At 40.9% G+C, this 27,315-nt stretch overlaps 1 protein-coding gene across 3 annotated transcripts; it reads left to right on the top strand.

Annotated features, from left to right (window-relative positions):
* Window positions 1-69: 69 nt before the first annotated feature.
* On the top strand, window positions 70-25,634 carry zbtb44 (zinc finger and BTB domain containing 44). Of its 3 annotated transcripts, none has more exons than XM_034239980.1 (6): window positions 70-364; window positions 2,487-3,590; window positions 8,831-8,915; window positions 16,496-16,647; window positions 17,586-17,886; window positions 21,876-25,634. In XM_034239980.1, the coding sequence occupies exons 2-6, from the start codon at window positions 2,525-2,527 to the stop codon at window positions 22,273-22,275; spliced, it is 2,004 nt and encodes a 667-aa protein (XP_034095871.1). In that variant the 5' UTR covers window positions 70-364; window positions 2,487-2,524; the 3' UTR covers window positions 22,276-25,634. The 3 variants fall into 3 exon arrangements, with proteins under 3 accessions (XP_034095871.1, XP_034095870.1, XP_034095872.1); XM_034239979.1 differs by having other exon boundaries at window positions 8,831-8,945; XM_034239981.1 differs by having other exon boundaries at window positions 8,831-8,945; window positions 17,586-17,669; window positions 21,876-22,074.
* Window positions 25,635-27,315: the final 1,681 nt, after the last annotated feature.

Raw genomic sequence — 27,315 nt, 5'->3', positions numbered from 1 at the left:
CCTGAGTTAAGTTGTACATGTTGCTTAATGTGAGACTTCCTGTTACTGTACAGTACCGTGAGAGATGCGCGTTGCATTGTGGGGATACAAATAGAGCGCAGAAAAGACAGGGGAGCACAAAGGAATGATAACAGCACCTCAACAACTTTTAACTTTAGCCTGTTGTCATGTTAATTCTTGTGAGCGTTAATTCAGATGTAAGTTTGGCGGCTGGCAGGCTGACAACTGCCTGAGAAGCGCAGGGAATGTGAGTGGCCGGAGCGAAGCGGCAGGGCGCACCGCTGTCTCCCACCATCGCTGCTTTTTGTCAGCTGAGCTTTTGCATCCCGAGGCCCAGCAGATACCAAGGGCCTCATCCCAGAAGGTAAACCCCCTTCGTGCTGTCTGTCAGATAACTGTAACCCTGCGGTGTGTACTTTAATACGGATACTTTGTTGTGTACACATTAATAATGTCCAAGTTGGTAAATAATAATACTGTGTGTATCGGCTAGGATAGCTTCGTAGCTAAGAGTAGTTAGCTAATGTGGAGAGTCTGCGTCGATGGTTATTCACGGTCAAACCGGAAATGTAGCTAATTCGCCTTAAAAATAAAAGGTTGTTTGATGGACTTCTTATTTATTCCGCCTTTATAAAACGTCACTGTTGTATCTATAGTAAGGGTTATATCGATTTATCAATTCATTGAAAATAAACAGTAGTATTTATTATATTAAGTACATAATTTTTAAGCTAAAATAATTGGCGTGGGCACCTGTCTTTTATTTTGATAGTTACAGCCGGATGCACTTTTCGTCTCCTGGCCGACTTGACGTAACAGCTTGACACTTAGCTAGTGTTTGCTAAACTGTGATTGTTGTTGCAAACGTGTTTGTACAGCATTACTAGTCACTTAGCCCCATGCCTAACATAAATACATTAAACAATCTTTGTGCCGTTTGTGTGCAGCCCTCGGCAGTTTGTCTCAACCTAGCGCTTGGTGTCACTTGCTTGCGTACTTGATGTAAACAGAGTAAAAGTACCAGGTTGAAGGATACGCCTCCTCTGCTATTTCACCATCATGATTATTTGTGTATGAAATTAGAGTAGTTTTTTAACTGTTGTTGTTGCTGTCTCTTAATTATGTTGTTTGTTGATATATACGTATGTAACATTTTTACAACTAATGCCATTCATTTCCAGTCATGCCTTAAAATAGATTTTTAGTTTTTTTAAATAAGAAAACAAAACAAGGTACATTTGTTCAATGTAAGTGAGTACTCAAGTTAAACCAAAACAATCAACAGATCCTTATTTGAGAAGCTAAAAGATGGTTCTTATTTTCCTAAAGAAACTCAATATCGAAATAATCAATATTGATTTGTTGCTATAAGGTTATATATGTCAGCCACAGCATTTCCTTTTAACATTTTGAATTGTCTTTAAGTTACTAGGCATAAGACCAAAGTATAACCACTATTTTTTTTGTAAAAGATAAAGCAACATTATAATTGTTTTCTTGTACACTGCACAGTTTTATTCCCTTTAGTAGAATACTGTTATGTATCCTCTTTTCAAGTTGTAATTCATATCATGTTGTATTTGTATGAATCATTGCTCAAATACTCCACATTATTTCTGGTCAGGAATAACTTAATAGAGATCATGGAGCTAAATAATCCTCCTAGAGGAGATATGTTATCCTTTAGAAACCCCCATAGTGGAAATTAAGTTTTTTTTCTCCAAGCCCAGTTTCGTGGTCCTGTTGCACCTCCGCAGCCCTGGTCTATAATTCACTTTGCCTTTACTGGGCCAACATAGCCCAAGAGTGTGTGTGTGTGTGTGTGTGTATAAAGAGGAGTGCGCTCTCCCTGCGAGAGCCCCTTCACTTGAGCTTTTGTTTGATGGAAAATCTCATGCCTCAGAGAATCCACATGTCTCACAGACAGCTGCTGAGCATCCTGTAGTGCACTGGCCTCCACATGGGTCTGGCTCACATCTCTGCGCATCTGCTTTGATTGTTGTTACATAACTTTGCATTTTTTCCTCCGTGCTCCCTACCCTGCTTTCACCCCCCCTTTCCCTCAGAGGGAACCTTAGTATTTTTCTCTACTGATACCCACTGCCTTCCACAATGTGGTGGGCTTTAATTAATCCCATCTTTACCATGGTGCTGGTGTTTTGTAGTGTGGGATTTAACAATTCATTTAGTCTTTATTGATTTCTAATGGTGGAGTTTAGTGAGAGTCCCCTGTGATATCTGTCATTTGACACTTGGTTCTTAAACCACAAGAGTTTTAATTTGTTTAGTTAGGTATTCACAATACATGCTATTACTATGTAAAAACAGTAATCATGTAAAATACTACACAAAGCTTAATAAAAAAAGTTTTTGTCCAAACAGCCAAATGTTTTGTTTTCCTACAAGAATAGTTCTCCTGAGGTACAGCTCATATGGTTTTGTCTTATTTTAAATGTTCTTTTGTTTCTTTTCCCATCTCTCTGCAGGACGTATTTCCTGTACACGGTCATAAACTGACTCTGACATGGGGGTGAAAACTTTCACCCACAGCTCCACCTCCCACAGCCAGGAGATGCTTGAGAAGCTCAATGCTCTACGCAACCAAGGTCACTTATGTGATGTCACCATTCGGGTCCAAGACAAGCTCTTCCTGGCCCACAAAGTGGTCCTCGTCTGCTGCAGTGAATTCTTCCGCTCAAAACTGGTGGGCCGGCCCGAGGAGGAGGACAAGTTTGTTTTGGATCTTCATCACGTGACCGTCAGTGGCTTCGCTCCTCTGTTGGAATATGCATACACGTCTACGCTCTCTATTAGCACAGAGAATATCATCGACGTCTTGGCAGCTGCGAGTTACATGCAGATGTTCGCCGTTGCAAGCACATGTTCAGAGTTCATGAAGTCTAGCATTCTGTGGACGGCGAGTAACAACAGTAATAATAACAACATTATGGCAGATAAACCGCACGAATCGGCACCGGAGAGCGCCTCATCGAACTGTGCGCTCACGCCACTGGACGGCAGCGTGTCGCCTGTTTCGTCCGACTGCAGCGTGATGGAGAGAAACGTTCCTATATGCCGCGAATCGCGACGGAAACGTAAAAGCTTTGTGACAATGGCATCGCCTGAGAGTCCGCTCAAATGCACTACGCAGATGGTCAACACCTCCCCTCAGATACCCAACCCTTCCCTGTCATTCTCAGACAGCACTGCGCAGCCTGTGGAGTCCTCTCTGGCCTTCCCATGGACTTTCCCCTTCGGTATCGACCGCAGGTTCCACTCGGACAAATCAAAGCTCCCCGAGAGCCCTCGTTGTTTGGATCAGGGCACCGCGGAGACGTCAGGGGTGGTGGTTGGCCGGCGGCTCAGCGACTTCCTCACGTGTGAAAGCTCCAAGGTGGTGTCGTCACCAATGCCGGCAGAGGATGTAAATGTGAGGGTGAAAGTGGAGCGACTCAGTGATGAAGAGGTCCAAGAAGCGTCTTCGCAGGCGGTCAGCGCCTCCCAGAGCTCGCTGAGTGACCAGCAGACGGTGCCAGGGAGTGAACAGGTCCAGGAGGAGCTCCTCATCAGTCCACAGTCTTCTTCTATAGGTAGGGCTGTCCTCCTTACCTGAAATATCCACAGCATTTCTTTAATTGACCTCCCTAATTGGCGGATTTGTCTTAGCAGAATTAAACACACTTTGGATTTGTCTTGTTCTCCTTTTTAAATATTAGGAGTTTGTAGGGAAGTGTATGTTTAGGCCTCTCCAAAACCAAGACAGACATTTTGTAATTTCAGCACTGTTTGTCTATATTTATGAGCTGTAATTTTTAGCATGTCCGACTAAAGGTCCCATGTCATGGCCATTTCCACTGATCATAATTCCATTGTTGAGGTCTACTAGAATATATTTATATTGTGCAATTTTCCAAACTCACATTGGTTTCTCAAACAGCATCTCTGTAAACTACGTGTATTCACTGAATTTCACTCTCTGCCTTTAACGGCTCGTTGTAGCTCCAATAGAGTGGCGAAGTCACGCCCATCTACCTCCGGTCCATGGGACTTTTTTCCTAAATAAGGGCTGAAGTCGAAGAGTCCATTTAGCTTAGGAACCTTCCTAACGGAGTGAAATTACCCGGAAGTCCCTCAGTGGCAGCCATGATAAGTGCCGTTCCAATTCTCCAAATGAAAGGAAAGGAGGTTTCAAACTTCCTTTATAACCTCCTTTAGCTTAGGAACCACTGGACCTCCCTAACCGAAAGGAGAGGAGAAAATGCTGCCCCACAATGCCTTGCAGCCGCAGCATTTGCCGTCACACAACAGTCGGCCGTTCACGGAAACAAACGATTATGACGGAGAAATTATATCATGAAAGTTACGGTGCTTATTAAGCTTTTTAAAACGTATGTGGTAAGTTGCCAAAGTGCTTTTTTCTGAACGTTCATCAGTATTATAATCAAAAAGAGAAATAAATATGAACGTTAGTTTTTACTGAAATGATCAAATAAAGTCAACATTTCACTGAGCTGTGTGGGGTTGTTCAACTTTTAAAAGATGTTTGAATGGTGATGTACACAGTGATAGATGTTAAGGACTAACGTTTATAATAAATACATTTGTATTGATTTTAAGATATTTTCATACAATCATACGTATTGGGATCATTTGTATTAATGTGGACCGGAGGGAGAGGGTGACGAGCATAAGTTTCACTTTCATTTTTTATTTCAATTCCAACTTTGGTCCTGAAGAATATGTTTCTCTGTTGTCCCCGTTCATAAAGCATAAAGCAACAGCATCAGAGCACGGTGCAGAGTCTCTAGATGAGTTTACAGTAGTCCCTCGTTCTTTTTAAACATCCATGTTGTAGTCCGCTGTATAGAAAACTGTAGTTTCCATAGTTTCCCCACAGCAGCAGACGCACATTCATGACGTCCGCTGGCGCATCATAAACACGTCGGATAGTGAAAGTGCATTCGGATTCTCTAAAGTACCGCGGTCTCTTCTCCTAAGTCCTTTTGAATTCTCCTATCCACTATCCCTTAACCCCGTGACGTTTCACTCGGATGTCAAGGAATAGGAGATAGGGTTAGAATTTAGGAGCTCATTTTTAAACTATCCGACCGCAACCAAGGTCACATGGACCGGAAGTAGATGGGCGTGACTTCGCCACTCTATAGAGAGACGAAGTCCCTCCCCTTCCGGGGGGAGCTCCATGGGACCTTATTTCGGAAAAAGTATGTATTGAAGTCAATAGAGAGAGAAAGATTATCTTTCGATCCCGTTTGAATTGTGCCACGAATTACACATATGATGTTTGTCAATTTAAAAGATAATTTTGCAAATAAATAAAAATAAAGTGTCGTAAAACTGTGAAGTAACACATTTGTTTGTGTGAAACGCTTAATGAACTACATCTCCGGTCTCGCATTACAACACACCTCACCAAGATGGCCGTCACTACTGTCTTGTCAACAAAACGATTGACTACCTCACTATCACCACAATGAAACACGTCCAGAAGAAAAAGTTAATATTTTCTTTATTGCCGAGGCCAACTGCCTCCTTTCACGGCATTCTGCTTCATCCTCCCACTATTTTAAACACTTTCTGTGAGTGTCCAGCTTTTCTAAGTCCTTTACTTTAATTTTACTCTTCTTTTTCATTCCATCTTCACACTCTTATAATTTATCCTTTAGGTCTTTGATTTTTAAGTTACTCAAAGAGCCTCCCTTTGGAAATCCGAACATTTCCGTCCATATTTCCAACTCTGATAAGCTGTCTTCACCATATTTTGCTCGCATGACATCTACAATTGGGCCCTCAGGAGGTTGGCCTGCCCCCCTACTCTGCTTTGTCCCCATGGAGAAAGTCTTTAAGTGTTACCAAAACACCCCATGTTACCAAAACACTATTTTTCACCCGTCGGTGATGTGATATTTGTTCCTCAGTACAAATCACACAAAAACTGATCGTAAAACCTTTTACGACGGATATACCAAATATCCTACGGATATACCAAATATCCTACTTTTGAGCAGCCCACCTAATAAATGTCATGGAGGTTAATTATGTTTTACTTTTAAACAATTAGAAATTGTACATCTCACCGAGCATTGAAGGCCTTTTGAGTTCGTTGGATCTCGTGAAGTCAATCGGTTTCACCCCGGCGCTGGTCCTCTTGTCCCGTACGTTTTGTGTCGAGGTAGAGGAGAATCCGAGGATCCCGGAGCGACCACCAGCAATCCGTAGGTGTCCCCAATCGAACTTGCAGAGATCCTGCCGACAACGGCAATCTGTTATGGAAATCTTTTACCTAGTCAATACTGTGGAGATATACAATTAGAATGATCAATCAATAAACTGGTGAAACAAACAGAGTTGTCTTTCTGGTTCTTTCGAGGCGCCTCGAAGGCACAGGTCTCACAGAGTATAGGATAGTCTGCAGGAGTGTGCGCAATAGTCACAGAATAGCAAAGCTTATATACAAGATAGGGCGGGCAGACAGAGTTTTGTGTAGCTAGGCGGAACGCCTCAGAAATCTGCTTTCACACGGATGTCTCATATTGTTATTAGACACCTGTGTTCTTGAGCTGTAGAAAGTATAACGGTTATCAGAATATGGAAGTTCAAACTTTGTGTGAAGAGGAGTAGTTTCAACATAGTCTGCCAAATCAGCTCTGTGGCCTTGAAGCAATTGAGAATAATAACCCTCATTAGAGTATGCACAGAAAACAGCACATATCAGGAAATGGTAAAGTAGTGTTAGACAATGCTTTTAGAAGCATTTGGTTTTACCATATAAGGTAACATAAGAAATTGCCACTACATTATCTTATCTTAGCCAGCACCATATAGATAGCTAAGATCAGCGCCATATAGATATAATCTATCTCTTAGTGGAGGAAAACAGCTATGACATCACTCTGGGATTTGTAGTCTTTCTAGTTGCGTATTTTTCATAGTCTTATATTTAAACAGTTTTACGACAAACTGTGACTTTTTTGACACAGAAATGATTTTTTAAGATTGACAAACATCATATGTGTAATTCATGGCACAATTCAAACGGGATCGAAAGATACGTTTTCTCTCTCCATTGACTTCAATACATTATTTTTCCAAAATAAGGTCCCATGGACCGGAAGTAGATGGGCGTGACTTCGCTCCCTGTGAGCACAGTGTGCTCTGATTGGTCGGCACGTTGGGAATCGCGCTGAGCTCCGTGGAGGTGTGGTTTCCTTGTTTAGCGATACACAGCGAAACTCATCCTGAGCACACACAAAGTCACAGCCGAAGTAAAAACAATAAGTGTGGCTTGATATTGAGTAAGAAAAAGGTTGATAAACGCAGTGAGAATGGGTCTGCAGAGAGAATTTTGCCGCGATCCCAACTGTCTGTTATCAGCCTGCAGCCAGGGAGGAGAAATCAGCAGAGCTGCCTGCACTGAGTGTGTGTGTGAGGAAGTCCGTGGATTGGTCAATTTGGACCAATCAGCGGGGGCTTAACGTAACGGCTCCGCGGATGTAACGGCTCCACGGATTGGTCCATTTGGTTCCGGGTACCACATGACCGTATCGCGTCATAGCTCTGGGCGCAGCTACTGGCCATTCCAACGTCACGATACCCAGGAAGTAAACAATGGACAATGACGTATCTCCAACGAGGCGTTTTGGGGAGGTATTTTCTGTGTTAGACGTTTACTCGCTACAGGGTGTACTTTGAGGGTTTTGACTCTGCAGACCGTTTACATGCATACAAACCTTCAAAACACACAAGGGGACGGGTAATAACCGGAAAAGCATGACATGGGACCTACCAACCCTCCAAAGGGGTGTTATTATCTCATTTTGTGGGGCAACAGGAAAAATCCCCATTCATGATTGACAGCCTTTATATTAAAGAGGCCCTATGATGTTGTTGGATTTTGTTCCTTTCCTTTAGTGTGTTTATATAGGTTTTGGTCCATGTAAATGATCTGCCAAAGCTAGAGTTTCTCTCATACACTCTCCCCCCCCTTGCCTGAAACACTTCTATTGGAATCTTTTGTTTACTTTCGTAACAAAGTGACATCACTAAGTAACACTCATGCATCTATTAGTGCTCCAACACATTGTATGTGATAGGCTAAGAGAAGGGACATCTCTAAGCGGTTGACCAATCACAACAGAGCCAGCTAACCAATCAGAGCAGACTGGGCTCTGGCTTCAGACAGAGGGTGAAAAGAGGTGCTGCAGCACAGGCAGTATGAGGAAAATAAAGACCTTTTTTGAACATTAAAGCATAGAAACATGTCACAGTAGAGTAGAGTCACAAAATACAAAAATAAACCTGAAAAAGTGCAGAATATGTCTTCTTTAAAATGTATAGTGAACAACAGGTTTGTTAGAAATATGAAAATCTGTGTAAACAATGTTGCTTGTCCAAGTATGCTGTTATATAGCAAGCATCCAAACCATCCAAGGATTATGTTAGAAATAAATAACATTAATTATATTTTTATAAATTATACAGAGGATCACAAGTTCCTACCTGCAAACCAAGAACAATGCTGTTGCTTTATCTCCCTGTCCTGAGCATGCCTCATCAACTAGTGTGTTTTATTTGTATTTATCTCAGGGGAAAGCTTTATTGCCCGGTGGCCCAAATGCTGTTTGATAAAACTGTTTTGCCCTACCATAAATAAAAAAGGAACTTGAAAGACTTGCATGTTTTTCCTAATCTGTTGAATAGCACAGTTAATTGGAAACTGCACTAACCCCATCCAACATGCTCTAGTCTAGACCTTATCCTGTAGTCAGTAGAGCTGCTGCCATATGACTCACTCCTTTCTTCCTCTCTCCAGGGTCGATGGATGAGGGAGTGTCTGAAGGCTTGCCGTTGATGCAGGGCACCTCTAACCCTGGAGGACACGCAGAAGACGATGAAAGGTATCGTGATTTGTTCCAACTTGCAGCCAGGCAAGTCATAAGCAGTAAAGCATATATAGACGTAGAACTCACAACTGGAAGTCTGAGACACACCTGTTTGGATAATAAATTTAAGTGGCATGTTAAAATGTCAAAGACGTGATGTAGTTTAATATAAAGAATGCTGGCTGCATATTGTAAAAGCCTCGAGCCACAAACATGGGTGATGCATTTAATGTGAAAGCTAACGTGGCATCTAACTGGAAATCTTTGAACGTCAAACAAAGCTGACGCATTATACTACCTTAACTATGGTGGTCTGACACTCCCGAAAGCCACAACAATACACGCAACATTGTGGGGCTGATTGTTCTCCCCGACAGGTGCACTAGGGACGCAGTTGCCTGGTATACTGCAGCTGGCCATATTTTATGGATATAATCTGTTAGTACATCTGGTTATCATTGCAGCTGGGCGGCTTGTTAGGCATTTACACCACAGCAACACTAATAGAGTGGTGCAGTGATGACATCTTTTTATAGGCCGACCCAGAAGTTAGCATCAAAAGGGTTCCCTCGAAAACAAACATTGGTATTTTTTCATTAGATTTTGGATTATAAAATCTGTGGCAAAGACACATTTTGTTCAGCAGGATAATCCTCACATATTAACACCACTCAGTCTGTGATGCGGCAAGGGGACAGGAAGTGGTAAAATGCTAACTCATGTCTGGGTTTTAAGTCTTAATCCTTCACCACTCTATTAGTGTGGATTAATAATGTGTTAACAGTAGGGGTGTAACGGTATCCGTATTTGTCCCGTACCCTCACGGTTCGGACGTCACGGTTCGGCACATGCAGTCACTTTTTCGAGTGGGAAAAAAGTCTGTCATTCAGGGCAGTATCCACTACACTACTTATAATCCAGGGGGCGGTATTGCGCCTAAAAGCTGTTTGTCAGCCGCCCTTAAACAACAAATGAAGAACAAGAAGAAACACAACAACAAAACGAACAAAACGAACAAAATACAAGAAGAAGAAAAGTTAGTATGGCGATTTCAGATAACACACAGAAGCTAGAACCCACCTGCTTCTTTTAAATCAGCTGTGTGGGAACATTTCGGGTTCCCTGCGGACTAAATAACGATGAAGTGTGCGAGTGGTGGATCGGACGAGGACGGTGTGTCGGCGTTGTTCGATAGCAGTGCAGTATGCTAATGGAAACACACGCCAAACATGCTAAATCATATCAGAAGGCATCACCCAGATTTGCCAATCACCGGAGCCCGGCAAAAGACAGCAGCAGTTCAACAGCTTATCCCCGCTGTTTTTAATAAACCAATAGACATGAAAGCCGTGAGACCAAAAATAAATAATGGAAGCTTTTGGCATATGTTTTTCAACGACCAGTGGCGAGCCGTGACTTTTATACCTAGGCCCTCTGACCCATGGATGTATAATAAGAACTGGATACAGCGTGGGAGGCAGGGCCTCATTCATTCCTATGAGAGTTGCTCATTAGCGCATGATGATAAAATGGCCCAACTTTTGAGAGAGTGAAACGTCACAGATTACCCGGCATGCCTGAGAAGTACCCGTATGTGCACTCATAGAGCATGCGCAACTTTAACCAAAATGCTCGTTCACATCAAGCACGTCAATTTGCGTACACGTAACAGCACCGTGCGTTCATTACAGCATGGTAATGGATGTTATTATGATGGATTTGATATTAACAAGGCGGCAGTTAGCAGCTAGCGGCTAGCTAGTAATTATGCTAATGTTCTCATAAATCGTTATGTACTTATATTACACTGTAACAGGATCTAGTGACATCCAAGCAACAGAGCTTCATTTAGCATGAAATAATTATTGCACTGTGCATATATATATATATATATATACAGTGCAATAAGCTTCTTAGTGCAATAATAAGCTACAGGGACGTTAATCTACGTCGGTAATATTAACTTTATTTAATACAACATTTACGGTACAAGATTTACATCATACAGCCCATGTAGTATAATATTTTACAAATGATGAATTACAGCAAACACGTGCAATATATCCATTATTACAGCTCCGTGGGATGGCAGTAAGGCGATATGGGTCCGTTCTTATTGTGCATCCATGGGTAAAGAGAAACTCATGTAGTGCTGAACCATGTGCTGAACACGTAACTTGAACGTGCCGGGCGGCGCGGTCCCGTGAGTTAGATGCGCGTTCATAATGCAGAGGGAAATAACTCTCAGAATAACATTATTAGCACATTTTTACAACTTGAGGTACCAATTTTTTTAATAAGGGCTATACAAGTGTTCATACTGGGTTGTTTATTTAGTTTAAAAAAAATTATCCAACGAGCTACAGACCACTCTTTCCCCATGTAAGTCAATAGGAAAAAGTGTTTCCGGGCCCAGCAACCCAAAGGAAGTGTAGTACCGCCGTTTGGCCAGCACGAATATTCTCAACAGACTCCGGCGCACTTCCTGGGGGCTTACTCTGACCCCCACCCCTTCCCTCGAGTTATTACGTCACAGCGTATACTTCAGCGGAATATCAAAACAACGGCCCGGGGTGCAAAACGCATCAATGAAAGCGACCCTCTACCACACAAAACAACACCTGTAAATAACCCTATTTGTGTTCTTTGAAATTGAAAAGGATATTGCATTGTGTTTGTTACTTTTGTTGCAGTTGTATGTCTTATGTGTAATTTGACATGCTTTTATTTTGAAGGCGAGTTAACGCTGTTGACAGGAAGTTGTTGTTGCTATGGAAACAAGAAAAGTTTCACAGCGGGTGGAACTTGTCATAAAGTCCGCGATAATAACACCCACCCATTTAGAGGAAAGATATGATTGGTCAATTGTACTGTCATTTGACATTACTCTCTCGTTCAGTTACTATAGCGGGGCCCTCTGTGAATTCATAGCTGGACCGCCTGGACGTCCAACAGCTCCTCTCTTCACAGACTCGCAGAGACGAGCTTCTTTCATTTAACCCTTCACATTCCAACAGAAACTGAATAGGCAGATTCAAAGGATTTAATTCTTTGGAAATGTTATTTTAAATACAATTAAATCAAGTTATTTTGGTAAAACTAATGAAAAATATAACTAAAAAAATATATAATTTTTTTTTTTTGTAATGTTTTTAAATATTATTTTGTAGAATATCTTAGGCCCTCACAGAGGGCCTAGAGGGCCCTGACGGCTCGTCACTGTCAACGACTATGCGCTCTTGAAACACTTTCTTATTATTGATGATGTAATATTTTAAAGACATTCTTTTTAGTTTTACAGCTTGATGAAACCTTTTTGTTTGACATCAGCCATGATTATAGATAATATGGCCATCTGAGTGTGTATGGTACTGTTTGTGGTTTGTTTTTAACTGTTTAATACAGTTAATTATTCAAAATGTCAGAGTTCCTTATTTTTAAACTGAATTGCACTACTGTTCAAAAAATAAATAACAACAAACCTGGAATTATGCATTTGGGACTTTTTTTTGCTTTTTCTTGTTGTACCGAACCCGTACCGAACCGTGACCCCCAAACCGAGGTACGAACCGAACCGTGACTTCTGTGAACCGTTACACCCCTAGTTAACAGCTATCAGTTTAGTTAAGTTTATTGGTTTATAGTGTCGTGGACAGTCCCCATTGATCAACTGTCAGAAACAAATCTGAATAAGCATCTTTATCTACTTTAAGTATATATAGATTTGTATACTTGTGTACACTTACTTAAAGGTAGGGTAGGTAAGAATGGAGAAACCAGCTCGAGTGCGCTAGAATTTGAAAGTACGCAGCCGAAAAAAATCTGCCTCTTCCTTCAGACTTCCTTACAGAGCCCCTCCTCCAACACACACGAACGCGCACATGACCAATGAGGGCACGAGATAAGTTTGTGCACAGATGGAAGGCTGACAGGCAGGTAGGCCATCCAGTTATTTTAGCCGGGCCGGCTAAAATGATTGGTTTGCTTTTTACAGCGCCACGGCTTCCACAGATGACATTTTTTTATGTATTTGTTGCCAAAGCACTTAAGATATTCAATGCTTTTGGGATGTTAAGAGCATTCCATGGAAAATAACAAAAAGGGTTTTTCTGAAGTGAATTACCTACCCCATCTTTAAAGGGGACATATCATACTCATTTTAAGTTTTATGATTATATTTTGGGTTTCTACTTGGACATGTTTAAAAACTTTAATGATGGAAAAAGAAAATGTTTTTTTCTCATACTGTCCTCCTGAATATAGCTGTATTCACCCTTTGTCCAAAACGCTACATTTTGGTGCCTGTCTCTTTAAGACCACCTCCTGATGAAAACAAGTCTGATCTGATTGGCTTGTGAGAAATTAGGCACCTTTGCTAGATCTCAAACCCTGGGTGAAGAGACTCTTTTCAGGGACTTAAGGCCCTGACACACCAAACTGACACCAAAGAACACGACCCGATTGTATCGCCTCACGTCTCCTGCTTCTTGGCCAAAAGGTCGCACTGGAACACACCGCAAAGACTTCAGCCGACGGCCAAGTAGCACGTACGCACTGTGCATGCATGAGTGGCAATAACTCTCCTTGCCAGCAGGCGGCGGTAGTGTGTATTTGTCATTCAAAAGAGGCAACAACCGGAAGACAGACTGCGTGATATATACAAACTTCAGCTCTCTGAAGCAGAAAGAAACTATTTAAGCATTGTGGCTGGCAACCTTAAAGTACTGCTGCTACCACATTCAATGCATCAGTAATTATAATCCAAGATTATATTAATATACAACATCATAACACTGACAGGCAAATTATGTATCATCATGTACATCTGTATCTTCTGACTTTTATTGTAGTATAGCTAATTTTATCCTCATTCTAATGTTGTGTTATCTAATGGCTGTAGTATGAAGGTACGAAATAAAGTTTTGTATTTTGCAGTAGCGGTAACAAGTGGTTTATTATCAAATGTAGAACTGCATAATGTAAACAATCGACTAAAATACAATAAGATAAAAATAGTAAGTAATACAATAAAAAATGTTTTTAGCCACATCGTCCAGGGTCCTGTCCGTTAAATACTTGAAGGAAGTGTGGCAGCAAATTACGTGGCAACTGAGTTGGTCTTCGATTTCCTCATTCCAGATCGCCATGATGTAAAATAAATTCTTGCATCCAGGTGAGATGAAAATAAAAAATAATAGCCGTCTGTGTGTGCCTAATCGTTTGTTTGCGTACCTCACTTCCGTTTCTCTTCTCATGCACTGATTTGCTAAGCTGAACAGCCAATCAGTGATTTATTTTGCCAACAGCCACCGTGGCCGATTCAACATGGTGAATCGGCCACGGAAGGTGTCGGCACGGCCAAAAAGACACGACGGTGCGGGACACACCAATCTGAGTAAGGAGACACGACGCTCATCGACGGCCAGATATCTATCGATGGCCGAAATCGGCTTGGTGTGTCAGGGCCTTTATGTGACATCGGGCGGGGTGACACAGTGGGTTGTGCGTTTGATCATCAGATCAAGGGGGCGTTGGGGAACTCCAGTTTGAAACCCGTTGTGTCCTTGGGCAAGACACTTCACCCGAATTTGCTCCTGTGGGTATTGTCCACAGTACATGTATGATATCAATGTGTACTTGTAAAGCGCCTTGATGACTTCGAGGTGTGCAGATGGGCGGTGTGGCGCAGTGCGCTGTGCATTGATTATCAGATCAAAGGGGGCGAAACCCGCCGCCGCTGCGTCTGTAAAGCCGTTGTTTCCTTGGGCAAGACACTTCACCTGAATTTGCTCCTGTGGGTATTGTCCACAGCACATGACCATTACATGTATGATATGTATGTGTAATGTGTATTTGTAAGGAGCGCTTTGAGAGTCATTGAAAAGCACTATAATAAATATAAGGATTATTATTATTATTATTATTATTATTATAAGAAGAAACCCATGTTTTTGGACCAAAGCATTCAACAAAACTCTGACTGGGATGTCTTATTTCACAGTTGGTGGGTTGGTAGGAATCCTAGAAACCCAAATGTATCTTTACAAATACTAAAAAAGTGAGTTTTCATAATATGTCCCCTTTAAGTAACACTTTAAATGCAGTATTTATACTTGTAACTTGAGTAGTTATACACTGTTGTACTGCTACTTCTACTTAAGAAAGTAGAAATGTTCTACTGAATAGTAGGGATTAGGGCTGCACGATATTGAAAAAAACTGACATTGCGATATTTTTTCCCCCTGCGATATATATTGCGTTTTTTTTAACTATATTTAACCGGATGAAGGATTTTAGTCACGGACGTCTGGATCTTAACTGGTTGACTCATCATACCTTAAGTCATGATCTAACATGTCATGATAATGCATGTTGCTTACCCTCAAATAAGGGGGTTCATCTGTGAATGAAGAAGAGAAGAACCTTTTTGGATCCAAAATAGTTCCAGATGGCAGATGTTGCTTTTCTTTTTGGAAGTAAATCTTCATTCTCGCCGGTATTGTCCTCCTGTGTCTCGCCCATTTTTTACCGGTGTTTTGATGGTCTGCAAACTAGCGTGGCAGCGCCTGCTGTGATCTGATCAAGAATGATTGTGATTGGTGGTTTGCTGTGCATGCAGAGCCTGCATGTCACTCACTCAAGTACCCCTGACATGCATGAGAGCCGCGCAAGTTTTCCTTTTGTAGCAAGCAGCAAAATAATTGTAACATGACGTGTTTCAGTTCATTTACCTATTTAATATCGTACGTCCTAAAAAAAAAGATTATTAAAAAAATGAATACATTTTTTTTATAAAATGGATCTTAGTCCCTGCGATGTGAATATCATGCATATGATATGCATGTGAATATCATATGCATGCGCATATCGCGGTTATCGCCATGACACGATATATCGTTCAGCCCTAGTAGGGATGCTCCGATCGATCGATGCTCTCTATAAAGGCCGATCACATGACGTAAAATAAATGACACTTTTCTCTGTGTGCGGCAAAACAAGCTCGCCAAAATGGCTTCACCGGTCTGGCAGTATTTTAAGGTGAATCCGAAAATGACAATACAATAGCGGTAAGCAACGTGTGTGAAGCAGAAATCCTGCAGCTCCGCCCGCTGTGACGGACCGGTGAGCGGAGCAAAACACACACTAAGAGTTAGACCTAACACACTTAGCTATTTTATCTACCTCTGGAACAAGCTAAACTAGTTATAAATATATGTATTCTTCACTGTCGGGTCACTCATTACTGGATCAGTGAGCTGCATGAGACGATACTGACAGGCTGTCAGGGGACGGAGAGAGAGGAAAAGAGAGGCTCCCGTTCTCCCGTGTTATTATCCAAAGTTAATGTAAACTTGAATAATGTACTTCCTTTGAATGTAATAATTATGTTGGTTGATGTTTGTGGAAGCGCCAGTGAATGAGCCCCATTAACTGAGTTTTAAACATCACTTTAAAGGGAAGATCCCCATAGCCCGCACCCACCCGATCAGATCGGCGATTGGTATGATACTGATTCCGGCAATCGCCCCCACAAATTCCTGATCGGAGCATCCCTACTGAATAGCACTTTGATGTTTCCTCTCCTTGTGTTTCAGGTTAGAGGGTATTCAGTATCCGTACCACCTTTACATCAGCCCCTCTGCCAGGTCAGGCACCAACGGCCCCGACAGGCCCTTCCAATGTCCCACCTGCGGCGTCAGATTCACACGCATCCAAAACCTGAAGCAGCATATGCTCATACACTCAGGTATGTGAGATGGGGTAAAAGAAAACTTCATGAGTATTGATCTTGGGCAATTTAGTATTTATCCACCGATTTCACATGTAATTGTGTGTAACACTGTTTGACATGTAATCTCTAGGGAAAATACACGTTATTTCGATAAATTGATTATAAAAACAGCAACCCCAGCAATCATTTTATGTTTTGGTCATTATTTGATGTACCAATGACACTGCAAATGAATGTTTGTCGAAAAAAAAAAAACTAAATGGCTAAATAACCCTTTGTCAGCTTTCAACAGATCCTAAAATCGCTAGATGAAGTTGAATAGAAAATAAACGATTGATTTATTTCCAAATACATTTATTTAAAATAATGTAATGCTTTCTGTTGATATGTTTATGTGATGATTGTGCCATGTGCTCGATAATGTACTGATTTTGAGTTCAAACGTCTTCATATGAGGGTTTTTTAGGGGAAAATAATAATTCAATTATGAATCACAAAGCATGTCATCATTTAAATAAAAACATGTTGTGAATAACACATGGTATAAAGAAGACGCAGACCTGAATCTGAAATCAGTTGGAATCCATCCCTTCACATTAACAGCATTTAAACATTTGTTAACTATATCAAAGTAAAAGACATTGATTTGTGGACTATTGATTTGAAATTATTGTGTGAAAGGGAAACCAAAACAAAAAAAGGATCTACTGTATGTATCTGCAAACTTTTCAAGATGTAGTGTAAGAGTTCTACGGTGGAGGGATAAAATATCACTGAAGTACTCATTCTTCCCAGTTACTCTGGGGGTGGTTTTTATTCGGAAAACAGTTAAGGCGGACTTTGTGGTACCATGTCATTCACCCTCGTCTTACCCTCACCCACACACAGATACCAAGACATGTGACGCTTATGCACAGAACAGCTGAACTCTGTTGTTTTCTTCTCCCCCCCAGGCATTAAGCCTTTCCAGTGTGACCGCTGTGGGAAAAAGTTCACACGGGCCTACTCCCTAAAGATGCATCGGCTGAAGCACGAAGGTAAACGCTGTTTCCGGTGCCAGATATGTAGCGCCACATTCACGTCCTTCGGTGAATATAAGCACCACATGAGGGTCTCCCGACACATAATCCGCAAGCCGCGGATTTACGAGTGCAAAACGTGTGGGGCCATGTTCACCAACTCTGGCAATTTAATTGTACACCTGAGGAGTCTGAACCATGAGGCATCTGAACTAGCAAACTACTTCCAGAGCAGGTGAGGAGTCCGGGGGCGCTGACCCTCATCATTTACTCAGATCTCACCTGGATCAAAAAGTTACTCAAGTTTAGACTCTCATACCTTAGGTCCATTTGATCGTTTTCCCTCTATGACTTTTGTTGTGTAGAATTGTTTCCGACATGATTGCACTTGATCTTGATGCTCAGATCAAGAGTACCTGAAATACTTGATGGTATTCATTGAAAATGTAACTTATTTTGAGAAATAGATTTACATTTCGGGAAGATTATACATTTTTATCCCAAACATTGGATGTTGGAGACAAACTGCATTTCAATGAGCTGTTAGAGCATTTGCCATTTGGGAATAAATGTCAGGTGACCTTTGGAGACTACAAAAAGTGATTGAACCTGACCAGGAAGCTGTTATAAACCCAGAAAACGTCTTTGCAGATTAAACAAACGAGGTAAACAATGTTAAGAAGTGAGCTTTAAAGGTAAAAAAAAAATGGATATTGTGACCTCTGCCAAGAAAGCCTTTTTCCCATTTCCAGTCCGTACGCTTTAGGCTAAGCTACATACATGAGAGTGCTATCAGTCTCCTTTTTTAACTCTCAAATAGAAAGTGAATAAGGCCATTTCCCAAAATATTGAACTATTCCTTTGATTTTATACAGAGATGGCAAACACCTGAAGTTACACTTGGCTCTGTTTACTGACAAGTAGACAATAATAAGAAAATTACTTTTTGTAATACATTGATCAACGGCCAATATAAGAACCCAACTGCGCAGTGATCTTAAAAACCTCACATAACTCATCCCTTATTTTAAAGTCATACTCTTCAGTCATAAATTAAAGTCAAGTCTAAGATTTGTTTCTTAATACGGATCAGGTGAGAAGACTTTTGTACTGAATTGTAGAGTTGGACAGTTTTGTTTTAGGAATCTCTGGGTGGCCCAGAAATCCTGGGGTCATCACTTATAACATAGCCCTCCCCTAGGACTATATAAAGAGCAGTATTTATTGCATCAGTGGTTCCACCGCTCAATCATGAGTTGCACTCACTTAAAGCAGTCTAACGTTTGCTAGCTAGCAGTGATGTACATCTGTCATACTGTGAGAAATCGCCGTGGGCCACCGTATTAGTTGGCCAATGGACCATCTAAAAAAGTGGTTATAAGGAAATGTCGTTAATATTGTGTTAATTTGTAATCAACCCTGACCCGCGATTGTGCATTTATTTTAGGGCTGTCAGTATAAAATACTGCTTATTTTTTCACAGTTTTGCAACCTAATTTTACACTTGGTCATTTCTGTATCATTATAATGTGCCTGGGTGGTTTAATAACATTATTTTCAGCAGTGTGACAAACCTAAAACACATGTTTATTTTTTTACCAGGGCTTTAATGAAATAGAGTGGGTTGTTTGTTTTTATCAGCAGCTCAGCCTGCCTCATGAAAGTCAGAACACAGTGTCTTCATAAAGTGGAAGAGTGTTTTTATTTCCCAGACTTTTCCACTTCTTAATCAACTCAAGCCCTCACAGGTCGGCAGGACTCAAACGGGCCATTGACTCCTCAAGAGTTTTATTGTAGAAGGTCCTCGCTGAGATCATAACAGTGTGGAAAATTATCTGGCATTACAGTCAGACTCCTAACTCCCATCCTCAGTCTGCACATAAAAAGATATATTAACTACTCTGGTTTGAAGAGCAGTTTGTCAGATTCAGCTGTCGCTTTGTGAGGACAGTTCGACTCCACCTTAACTATTAATACTGGATACTGAGCTCTGATTCCTACTGTTCTTGATGGAAGCCGTATATGTTAGGAACTCCAATGGATGTGATGAAATCATTTCCGCGTCAGAAAACACAACAATTGAGATAGCAGGGAAAACCTTTTTTTTTTTTTTAAACCAGTTTCCTATCTGACTACAGGATTAGTTTCTTAGCCGCCATAAATCAGCTGTGTAAAATGACAGTAATTTAGTTGAAATGTTTGCCCTAAAATCGAGTTGTAAAGGGAAAAATCCAGCAGATACAATGTATGGGTATTGGTTACAGCAGTAGCCTCCACAGACCAGAATATATTGCACCCACAAGACACTTTGTGTTCTTCAGTTTGAATCATTGACTCTTGTCTTAAGCTAACTTTCTATATTTCCGTTCCTTCATGCATACATCCTTGAGTAAAGACAACTACATTTTTGGGTGGCTGTTGAAAGGCATTCTGGGAAATGTACTAAATCACTTACTGAGATAGGAGTAAATTAAACCGAATGAAATAAAAACAAAAACAGTACTTCTTCACTAAACTGACACAAAAGCAGAAGTGCAACTTGTACATTAACACATGCCCATCACTTATTTATTCAAGCCCACATTTCCTCCTTACATTTCTTGGTTTTTGTGACCTGGGGCCTATACTACGAAGCTGGTTCAACCTAACCTGGATATGTTTGAGTTAGCCGGTTGGCCTAATCCAAAACATATGCGCTCTCGCTAAACGGTCCTACGACGCAGGTTATCAAGTGGATCGCTCAAGCCAGCCGTGCCCTATCTAGTTAGGTGCGCGTTCACATGAAAGGGGTTGTATCTGGAGCATTCGACCAATCACAAACATGGAGAAGTGTACTGACAGCGCAGCGTCATACTTCCTGAATGAAAAGTCAACTATAATATTAGACATATATGAAGACGTTACATTTTAAACATCCATGACTTAAACACTTTATCCAGGATCAAAGCCACATAGCTGCACCTGCAAGGTGAATACAGCTGGTAACAGAAAGTGTTTGAATGCGTACATTAACAGGTTTATGATATCACTAAGACACGATCTGACTTTAATTACATTGGACTCGAGTGTTTCGTCAACTTAATGTGTTGCTTAAAATAATACTTCTACATACAGTATGTGACACTGTGAGTGTTGCACGGCCAGATACGGCTCAGCTGACTCAGATAAGGAGATATATGATACATTATGAAGTGATATGAATGATAATGGGACACATCGACGTCTGCACTCACAGTACCGCGGACTGTAGGCTACATAATGTTACTTTGATCCGGTTACTTATGTTGTGGCAGATATTTCATTAAGCTTTCTTAACATAATAGTATAATAATAGATTGCTCTGAAGATGGGAGGTGATGTTCTATTCATTTTCACGTTCACACAGTCGGTGATTTTGGCCGGCCGTCTTTCCTGCTACGGCACTTTAAACTGTATTTCCTCCGCACACTGAGCTCTGATTGGTCAGGAGGCGGTGCTTTCACTGAGTTGATCTCTTATCCTGGAACCTATCCTGCTCCGGAGCAGGCTAGTCGCTCAGCATAAGTTATCTAGCCCGCTAAAAAGTGAACCAGCTTCGTAGGACCGGAAATCCCTGAAGTTAGCTTGCTAAACGAAAATCCTGATTCGTAGTATAGGCCCCTGGTTAGCCGCTCAGCATAAGTTACCATGGAGATCTAGCCCGCTAAAAAGAGAACCAGCTTCGTAGGACCGGAAACCCAGAGTTTTCCCTGAAGTTAGCCCGCTAAGCGAAAATCCTGCTTCGTAGTACAGGCCTCTATAGTCCAAATCCCAACGATGTATTATTTCAGCAAATTGTCACATTTAAAAAAAGAAAAAGTCTTGACTTATTAATACATGGACTATTTGCTCCGTCATTATTGACTTCAAAAGTTTAAATTATTTCCAATTCGACCTTGTTTATGGCTGACGTTTCGACACGCAACCAATCAGATGACAGCTGTAGCAAGCTAGCAGGGGAGGTTACCATAGAAATGAAACATAATTGGCTCTTTTCACTGGAAGGCTCTGTGCCCAACTTTGCGTTGAGGGAAGAGCAAATGGCATATCATGTGAATGCAGCTTAAGGCACATATCTTTGTGAAATGCTAGCTAATGTACCATCATTTAAATTGTCAAAATGTACAGATTTAACAAATATATTGTTTTTATAAATATAGCAAATGAAAAGCCATTGAACTCCTCTCATTCTTTTGGTGTCTGCAGTGATTTCCTCGTGCCCGACTACCTGAGCCAGGTCCAGGAGGAAGAGGAGGCTCTGGGAGTCCATTATGAGCTAGAGGAGTCGGACCATCAGCCCGTGTACCCGGGAAGCACCTCCTCCATCGCAGCCCCCTCCTCCTCCTCCTCCTCCTCAGTGCAGATGCCCGTCATCTCCCAGGTCTCCTCCTCTACCCAGAATTGCGAGAGTTCCTCCGGCTTCTTTTCACCCGAGCCCCTGGACCCCCTGGAAGCCCCATCCTCCCTGAAGATGGACGCCGATGAGACGGGCGCCACGACAGAGGAGACCAAGATGGACAGCAGTGGAGGAGGCAGTTCCCCTGAGGTGTTTGAAGGAGAGCAGCATGCCCAGGCCAAGGAGCTGGCTTCCATTACCATCGAGTGATTCTAGCCTCCTGCTTGCCCACCATGTCTTACTCTGCAGTCATGTCATATGGGAATATCTGTGCCACGGCGGCTCAAAGGGAGAACTCGGACATGTTGAAACCTCATCATGTGAGGCCTTCAGGTCCCCCCGATGGAAGTTTTCCGGAGACTTCAGTTGCCTTGATGATGTTTTTTTCCACAGATGCACTTATTTGACTTTATGTTTTACACCAAATCCAGCAAATTAAATGATTATTTTCTTTGTTTTAATTATTTCCCCCGAGCTTGAATGCAGCAATTTCCTCTTTGGTGACATGAGATATCTTTGGATAAAAAAATTGGCCCATCACCAAATCTCAAGTATTTTTTGAGTCGAAGCAGTATTTTTTGTAGTCATTTTGTAGTAGGGTTTTATTTCCCATATGACGTGAATGCAGCACTAGCTAAAGTCGTTTCTGTCTTAGCCAATTCGAGGTCTGTTGAATCCAAGCCTTTTTGGAAAGTGCCTGAGAGATCCATTTGAACAAAGCAACGTGTAGAGGAAGAAGGAGAGGTCAAATCAAGTCTTTGCAAACTGAGCTAAATACAATAAAAAACATTGTAATTCATTTTAGTGACAACCCTAGTTTGTATGGGCAGAGACTGTGTTATTCCTTCAGTGCCGTCGCTATAGGCAAACTGTTTAAGCTGAATATTATGTATATTGCAATAGCTTGTACTGTAGTTTACTATTTGAATGCTGTGTTTGAATGTTGGGTGTCGTGAAATATGATATGTCAGGTGTGTGTGTGTGCATTTACTTTTATCTATAAGAACACAATACTTTTCTTTTCTTTGTTTTATCTAAGATTATATTGACAGAGTATTCCCTTAACACATGTGCAGTATATCATTTCTGACCTATCATAAGTTATTTTTTGTTATTATTATTATTGAATACTGTTGTTTAATCAAACCTTGCATCTCCAAAAACAAAAAAAAGCTAAAAGTATTTTTTAATATAAATCTAACCAAATAAATCAATAGAAGACTAACATTTGGAGTCACAAGGTTTCACAATAACAATGTTCTATTCCCCAAAAGGCTTAATGTAGCATGTTATCTTATTTGAACTTAGGCCTGCTTGTCAAATGCAATTTTTCTTTTCAGTTTCAAGCCCGTTTTTGTTCTAAATATTGATATCTCACATGGCTTTTAAAATCTGGTCGATATACCAACAGGTACACTGCAGATATGTTATGATGTTTCACTTAGGTACAACATGTTTCTTTTCCTTTTGAATCATTGTGTGACTTTTGTTTTATTAGAATAACCACCAGCATTCTGTTGTTTTGTTTACCTAGGTTGCCACAAAGGGAAAAACTAAATTAAAGAAATTCCCTGACTAAAAATAAAAGCTCTGTGTGCAGCCAGGGAGCAGGAAGTGATGCTATCTGTGATGGCCAGTTTACAGTCAGAACAGATTACAAGTTGTTGGTTTGTGATCATATTGCTTTAAAAGCAATGCAAGTGATTGAATGCAAATACTGTGAGTTGTATCATTCTAAATGATAAATATATTATGTATCCTTCACCTTAAACTGATAGCACAGTTTGGCAGTTGACTTTACTAATTTCAACTTTTTTTTTATTTTTGTTTGGTCAAACTTCAAACTCCTGTTATCTGTGTCGTGCCAACATGGTTGTAATTGTGTACTTGGACATTGTTGTTTCTGTATTTTGAGGAGATAATGATACCCGTGGTTATAATCCACGAGTTGAATGCTACTGACTGTGACTGGGTCGTTTCTTTTCCGTCGCCCCCTGAAAGTAGTACAAGCAGCCGACATTGAGAATGATCACAGCAGGATGTAAGACCTCCTAACACAGGGGTGATTGTAAAATGTAAAGATGATTATTGCTGTGATGATGGAATCAATATAACTCTGTCCTGATCATTCAAGTCGCTGAGAGCTGTCTTAATAAGAGCTTGCGCCACCCTATCAGTCAAAACGTTGTGCCATTTGCCCTTTTTATCTGGGTACAAATCACGTTTCTTTCCTACAGGACCAAATGTTCTCGATCTCATTGGGGATTTGCCATGGCAATCAGTAATTGCACATATTAAAAGAGAGATAATCATTGTAAGTGGTCCATGCTATTAGCAAAAAGGGGTCCTGCTGTGTTGCCCCTTAAAACACTGTATGATGTTGTGCATTTAAGAGGCTAGCCTTAGTAAATGGACCTATTAACTCTAGTTGCACAATATCAACATTTAAAAAGAAAAAACGTTTTCTATTCTCCATTTGTACATCATGCTTTTCATCTGTTGTGTTCAAAGTGTCTGTATTCAAACGACTTTTTTATAATGAAATGCTGCTGTGTGTTGAAACGCAAAAGTGCCCAAAATATTTTCGTGAACCGATGGTGTGCAATAAATGGACAGGTGTCGTTTTAAAAGATATATATATATAGATATATATAGATAAAAAAGAATGTATTTTGTTTCAAATCAAATGTGACTGAAGGAGTATCAAATAGGCGAAGACCCCTTTTGATCTGTGAAACTTGGAACAAAGCTTTGACATCAAACAGCTCCTTTCTGTTTGTTTTTAAAGTTGCATGTTCATATCGTTCTGTGAAGTGGAGAGCATGTTTTCAGTTCTGTCAAGGCCTTATTTCAAGATGACTCTTCATCCAGCGTAGCTTTGATATATTGTTCAGCATGCCCTCTTCTTTTGATCCCTTTTCATGTGCAATGTTTTAAGATATCTCGATTATATACAGGACATGCCTTGTCAATGTACACTTGATGTTGTATACGTTTTCCAGTCCTTATTTAAAAGTAGGAAAATATAAGAAAAAAAAGATGGTAGCTCTTCATAATGGCATATATTTTTGGTGACTTTTGTATTATGGTTGCTGTTTCATGGCATCTTTAGATAATCTTGTTAAATGTGAATAGAACAGCTTAGTTTGGCAGTACAGGGGGCCTTCTTCACTTTGTGACCGTCTGCAGTGTGTATATAAATACATATACAGTATATACACTCATACTATGTTGCATATTCTTTATACTGTTAGGCTACTTGATTACAACCTGCTTTGAGACAGATGTTGTATTTTGTGTCTTTGATACTGTATTTAAACTGTACAAAAACATCCCGGATATAATGCAACGTGCACATTGTTTAGGGAGAAGCAACGTTCGTGGTGTTGAGTGTTTTAACTGGATCATATTCCACAGTTGGCTGTTCAAATCTGACAAGACCACTCTGTATTTTAGAGTTGATGGTGTTCTTAATCTTTGCTAGCGTTCTGGCTTTGCAGTCCTGTTATTAAAGAGTTGTTTTTGTAAAAGTATAACATGTAAATTAAAAAAACTATGTTTAAAACTTGTCTGAAGATGTTTTTTGGCTCTTTCTTTTGTTTATTATCTTCGTTATTACGTTACTTTACAAACACTACATCATCAAAAATCACAGATTAAACGCCATCTCATGTTCCAAACCACTCCAAGGATTATTCCTGAAACAGTATGGAGCTCAAACGCGTTCTCTCTTGCGGGTTTACCACAAGGTGAGTTCCTTTTTTTAATTTCCTGCTTTATTACACATACTCTCTCCGGTACAGTTTAGCTCTGAGTGTTAGCGATGCTTGCTAATGTAAACAAACACCAGATTACGTCCAAAACACGTCGCGCATTGTTTCTGATAGCAACGTTTCTGATAGTGCTGTGGGTCCACATTTCTGATAAAACGTCATATCGGACGCAAATCTGGATCAGCTCCGTTGTACCCCCTTTTTAAGAGATTTGGGTAGGCCTACGGAGGAAAAGAGAGAGGTTTTAATTTTCTGACACTTTGTGAGTTCCCTGCACACCGGGGACACATATTTATGTATAAAAGACATCAAAAAGTGCAATTTGCATGATAAGACTTTAGAGACAAGCTGCCTTGCACCCCCTCCGGGAAATGAGTCCAGCCCGTGGATAATTCTGCTCCCGGTAAAAATCGAATGAATGATGAATGAAGAAATCTTAACCAACAGAAGCTGAGAGCCATTTTGGGGAAGTCAACAACTCCTATAATCCAATGTGTTGGGGAATAATTTGCCCTGCATGTCCTCCTTCGCCCTCTGACGCAGATGCCCAGCCTTGAGCAGCCGTTATCTCCCATAAGGAAGGGCTGCCCTAGCATATTGTTGTTGTTGTTACCAGTTTATGACCGGGCAACTCTCGGTCAGAGATAGTTATTGTTGTGGGACACCTGGAACACATCCTTCTCGGGGTGTAGATGACCCCGAGCCGCGACAACAACTGTGATTCAGTGTCCTCAGCTGTTTAGTCTATCTATTGAAGAAGGTTGATTATTACACTCTGAACTAGTTAAAACCTGGAGCTACAGGAGGGTTCTTCAGAATTGATGTGGTATCTCAACCGTGAAGTCAGAACCTCTGACTCTTTGACTTGCTCCAAATAAACCCATCAGTGTTTGACATCAAAGCTCCAGCTCTCCTCGTGTCTCCTTTGAGTCGGTGACTCCTCCTGCATTGCTACACAGAAGTTTCCCCCACACAAAACTCTGTTTTTAGTTACTGTTTTAGACCTCTAGTGGCAGAAAATGACATATTTGGTTTTTAAAGTTTAATTAAAATCCTATAAACTCGATTTTAAAGACCATTCTAAAGACAGGGCCTGGGTTCATACACAAAAGCAAAAGCAACAGACAGTCCCAAACGTTTGACAAACTAGCAGAACCAGTTGACACAATAATCCTGAAGCTTTCAACGGCCCCAAGGCCAAATCCTAACTTCAGTGCGGAAATGTTTTCTATATAAAAAGTTGGTCGAACAAAATTGTTATGCTTATGAGCATTCAAAGTTTAAAATGTTTTAAAGTTCTGCACTCCCTGCTGGCAGCCGCCTAACATGAAGTTACTCAGAGTGCAGAGTGGAGAAAGGAGCCACGTCTGATATCTCCTCATCATTATTTCTCATCTTGAAGTGTTTGTAGTTTTGGATTCCAACACTAATGTTCTGGCTCAGAGAGGGTTGTCTTTCTTTTCAAGCCCCACACACG

Source organism: Gymnodraco acuticeps, unplaced genomic scaffold (assembly GCF_902827175.1).
Source record: "Gymnodraco acuticeps unplaced genomic scaffold, fGymAcu1.1, whole genome shotgun sequence".
Taxonomy (NCBI): domain Eukaryota; kingdom Metazoa; phylum Chordata; class Actinopteri; order Perciformes; family Bathydraconidae; genus Gymnodraco; species Gymnodraco acuticeps.
This window is presented reverse-complemented; position numbering and strand designations above follow the sequence as displayed.

What these genes read in the sequence shown, in the direction of transcription:
- zbtb44 (XM_034239979.1), top strand. Translation starts at nt 2,525, where the DNA reads ATGGGGGTGAAAACTTTCACCCACAGCTCCACCTCCCACAGCCAGGAG. An exon ending in TTGTTCCAACTTGCAGCCAG is followed by an intron (nt 8,946 to 16,495) that starts GCAAGTCATAAG and finishes CTTGTGTTTCAG; the next exon opens with GTTAGAGGGTATTCAGTATC. An exon ending in GCATATGCTCATACACTCAG is followed by an intron (nt 16,648 to 17,585) that starts GTATGTGAGATG and finishes TCTCCCCCCCAG; the next exon opens with GCATTAAGCCTTTCCAGTGT.